The sequence below is a fragment of the Solanum tuberosum genome, unplaced genomic scaffold, assembly GCF_000226075.1.
Source record: "Solanum tuberosum cultivar DM 1-3 516 R44 unplaced genomic scaffold, SolTub_3.0 scf00151, whole genome shotgun sequence".
Lineage (NCBI taxonomy): Eukaryota > Viridiplantae > Streptophyta > Magnoliopsida > Solanales > Solanaceae > Solanum > Solanum tuberosum.
In genome coordinates this window covers 1,023,341-1,027,376 of record NW_006239077.1, presented here as the reverse complement: position 1 = coordinate 1,027,376, position 4,036 = coordinate 1,023,341, and the positions used below count along the sequence as shown (strand labels likewise).

Below are 4,036 nucleotides of genomic sequence, written 5' to 3'. Positions count from 1 at the left end.
GCAAAAAACGGACTTAGCCCCTAGCTTAGATTTCTAAGTTTTCTCCAAGGAAATATAATAAATACTTACTATAACACAATAAATATATTTATAATAATAATTGAACTTTAAATGTCACTCAATTTTATAAATTACTACTACAGTTTAAATCGGAACTCGAACTTAGCTTGAATGTGATTGATTAATAATGAATATACTATAGAGCTTCCAAAGGGAAAAAAGAGAGAAAAAAATATATATTAGCAATAAATTCAAAAGGCTCGTGTAAGTTAAATTCCATTAATTTTTGAATTCTTAAATCCATTATAAAATTATATTTACATTGCACATCACTCATAAAGTAGTTTTAGATTTAAATAGGGAAAATGGCCTGATATACCCCTCAATTTTGCCATTTGGAGCTGATATGTCCCTCATTTTGATTATCATTATTTGAGTTTCTTATTCTTATTTTATTTTTTCTTTCATTCCTTAGTGTAAAGAAAAAAATTTAAAACTATTTTTTCGGATATATTGTAATTTAGTTTTTGTATTTGAAAGAAAAAAAATTGGGGTCATCTATAATAAATTTTACAACGAATATTAGCAAAGCTTAAATAAATTTGACCATCAAAAATAATAAATCTAAATTAGTCATTGAAACAAAAAAAGTTTTTAAAAAATAATATATGTTTGAGGAGGATTAAATATACCCATATGGGATTATATTTTTTTAAATAATTAAAAATTAAACTAAAATTAATTTTTTCACTTCCGTTAGAGGAAAAGGGTATATATGAGTCATTTGTATAACAGTAGGGGTATATATGTGCCACTTTTATAACGAGGGGTATATCAGCTCTAAATGACAAAGTTGAAGGGTATATCAGACCCTTTACCCTTTAAAATATGACTAAGAATTTGATTACATCGAGTAAAGAAGGATAAAATTATAAATATATTTGTACTAGTAATTATAAGTATCAAAAACTAACATTTTATATTGATTTACTTAATATTAAGCAATACATTGTAAATAATCTAGAAAAGTCATTTCCTCTGAGCATATGACTTTTTTTATATTTGTCTGAAAAGTTTCATGGAATTTGAGCTGATAAGCTCTTTTAAGTAATTTTATTCTAATCCTAGAAATTTCATAAGACTCGTTTAAGAAATAAAAAAATTTGTAATAAAAAAATTATATCCTAAACTCGAATTCGATATATTTGATTAAAGTTAAGTAATCATATACCTTCTACCACAATCCTTTCTTTCTCAAACAAAGTCAATTTAGATAAGTGTGGTAAGATATAATCTAAATTATTTCATGTCAATGGTTTAGTTGGATTTGATTAGGTATCCATTTCTGATAATGCCAATTTGTGACCACTAGGTATTTTCAAAATGCAACTATCAAAACCTAATAAAGATTTAGTAAACAATATTTTGCTGGTAGTTTACTCCTAGTGCTACAATGGAATTCCAATTGCACCTAATTTTCTAACTATCTAAACTTGCATTGGAGCTAAAAATGTGAGGCTAGGGTTTCTTCGAACAGAGGTAGGTTAAGATTTTAACGTCAATGAAAGATTTTTTCCCCGAATGGACTTATTTATGATATACTACGTATATTGAGAATGTATATATGTATATTGTGTGCCATATGTTGGGGTATTACGATATACCATATCTATTTTTTCATGTTTTACTTGATACATGATTATTTGAACGTCCTTACATACTAGATATAATGTTATACTCGTCGATTTCATATGCATTGTACAAAATGAGCTGTTTGAACTAGTTCACAAAGACTTTTTCCTCTATTTTTTGTTACTACTCTATAGTCCAAACAACATTTATTTTTGGTAAGACTTGTATATTGACTCTGTAGTCTTTATTAGTGGCTCATATGACTTGTAGCATCAGACTCAAAAGAGGTAATTTAATAGTTTTGCACTTATTTTTTTCTGCTTTTTACTTGCTTTTGAACATTTACCCTATTTCTTATTAAAGTGATTCCTAAATTCATTTTCACGATTTAAACTCGAAAGGATATAATAGAAAAAAGACAAACAACTATTATTTCGTCCACAAACTAGTCCAATGGAACCCACCCCTACCCACTTCACCTACTCCAAGTACTATTGGAGTTGATCTATTCAATGTTGTCATCGCGATTTTTATTTTAAATTCTTTGGAAAATCTAATAATTCCATAAGTATGTTTGAAAATCATAAAAGTATGATTGATCTGAGGCTAGAGCCTGGTTTATGGGTTTGCGGAAATCTAACTGAGATATTTGACTGTAAATTTGATTATTATTATAATATTAATTTAAAATTAGTATATTAAGAAACTTTAAGTTTTGAATTCATCTCGCAGCATCTTTCTAATTAAAACAAAATTGTTCACCGGCTTAATAAAACAACCATTTTGTAATAATTTAAACTTGCATTTGTGTCACATTTGACTTACTACTTTTGCTAATACTCTTTCTGTCCAACCATAGTTGTCTACCATTAACTTAACACACTTTAAGAAATAATAAATAATAGGGTGATATTTACTATATTACCCTTTAAATATATTAAATCTAATGCTTTTGAAAATGCATTAGATAATGAATAGTATTTAATATCGAGGATAAAATAGACACAAAAAGGTAAATTATCTCTACATTTTTCAAATTGGACAAGTATTATTGAACAACTATTTTTAGTGTAGTGAACAAGTAAAAATGGACTGAGGGAGAGGAAGTATTTACATAGCACAAGTTACACAACAAATTTGCAAGTGAAGAAATTAACATTTACTACATTTTTTCAAGAATCAAATGACTCAATCAAAACAAAGATAGTAAATAAGTAAATTATAAAACTCAAGCAACAACAACAATTACAACAAAAAAAAAACACAATACAAGCTAAGTTTATATACTTGAGAGAAGAAAAGAGAAATACTTTTCTTGTGAATCTTTATTTTACTTCATGCACCCGTTACACATGAGAACATTCTATGACTTGTGAATCTCACAAGTTGTTTATCCTTTTGAGTATAATAAACACTCTTTTCCGGTGCGCGAACTGACTGAGTACGTCGGTATTCTGGATAATTCTCTACACCATAATCATAATCTTTACGATTAGTATATTCTGGATAAAAATCTTCAATATTATTAATATTGTTAGTTTCTGAGGAGAGGGATTTGTATTTGCGAATAGTTTTGTTCCTTTTGAATGTCTTGCATACTAATGGAATTAGACCTTCCATGTGTATACAAGATTTGGAACTTGATGAAAGAGAATTTGGAGAAGAGAGAATTATATTACTTGTTGTCTGGAGTTTAATATGATGTATGTTGGGTTTGGTTGGGTTGGTGAGTATATATGATGTAAAGTTTTCTTTCTTTAAAAAAATAAATAAATATCTCTTTTTTTTAGCATTTCTTTTCAAACCAACATATTGGTTGGCACACGTAAATGTTTGTTTGACTTGAGTGAGAAAATCCAAAAGTTGGGTTTTCGTGTGGGGCTTTTTGTACTCTCTTTTAGTTTAAAAAAAAATGATTTAGTTTGACTTGATACTTTAATTTTGTAATTTTAAATTAAATTATGTCAAATACATTTAATGTCATTTAATACTATAGTCTTAAACGTAGGAATGAAAATGGAGCAGGACGGGGCGGATGCGAGGCGGGGTGGGTTTAAGACTATGTGGGGCGGGGCAGGTGTAAGGTTGTGCGGTGCGGATGGGATGCGAGGTGGGTTGAAGTGGGTTTTTTGAAAACTAACGTGGGGAGGGGCGGGTTGTGGGTATATGTAATTTAAGTGGGTTCAAACTTAATTTTAACTTTTTAATCTTATAAGAGTCATAGAGCATTATTTATTAAGATAATTTCTTTAAACTACTACAATATTCAAGATAGTAAATGAAAATGGTTCAATAAAAAATAAAATAATTTTTTACATGTTTCCAATTGACCTCTAAAAAATAATTTTTTAAGTCACTATCCTATTAAATTAATACAACTTAATGAAAAAATGAATTATATTAT

The 4,036-nt window shown here is 28.0% G+C and overlaps 1 protein-coding gene across 1 annotated transcript; it reads right to left on the bottom strand.

The window, feature by feature from the left end:
- Positions 1-2,923: 2,923 nt before the first annotated feature.
- Positions 2,924-3,366, bottom strand: LOC107061619 (uncharacterized). The gene has a single exon (XM_015311207.1). The coding sequence runs from the start codon at positions 3,250-3,252 to the stop codon at positions 2,968-2,970; it is 285 nt and encodes a 94-aa protein (XP_015166693.1). The 5' UTR covers positions 3,253-3,366; the 3' UTR covers positions 2,924-2,967.
- Between the last annotated feature and the right edge of the window lie 670 nt (positions 3,367-4,036).

What these genes read in the sequence shown, in the direction of transcription:
- LOC107061619 (XM_015311207.1), bottom strand. Translation starts at nt 3,252, where the DNA reads ATGGAAGGTCTAATTCCATTAGTATGCAAGACATTCAAAAGGAACAAA.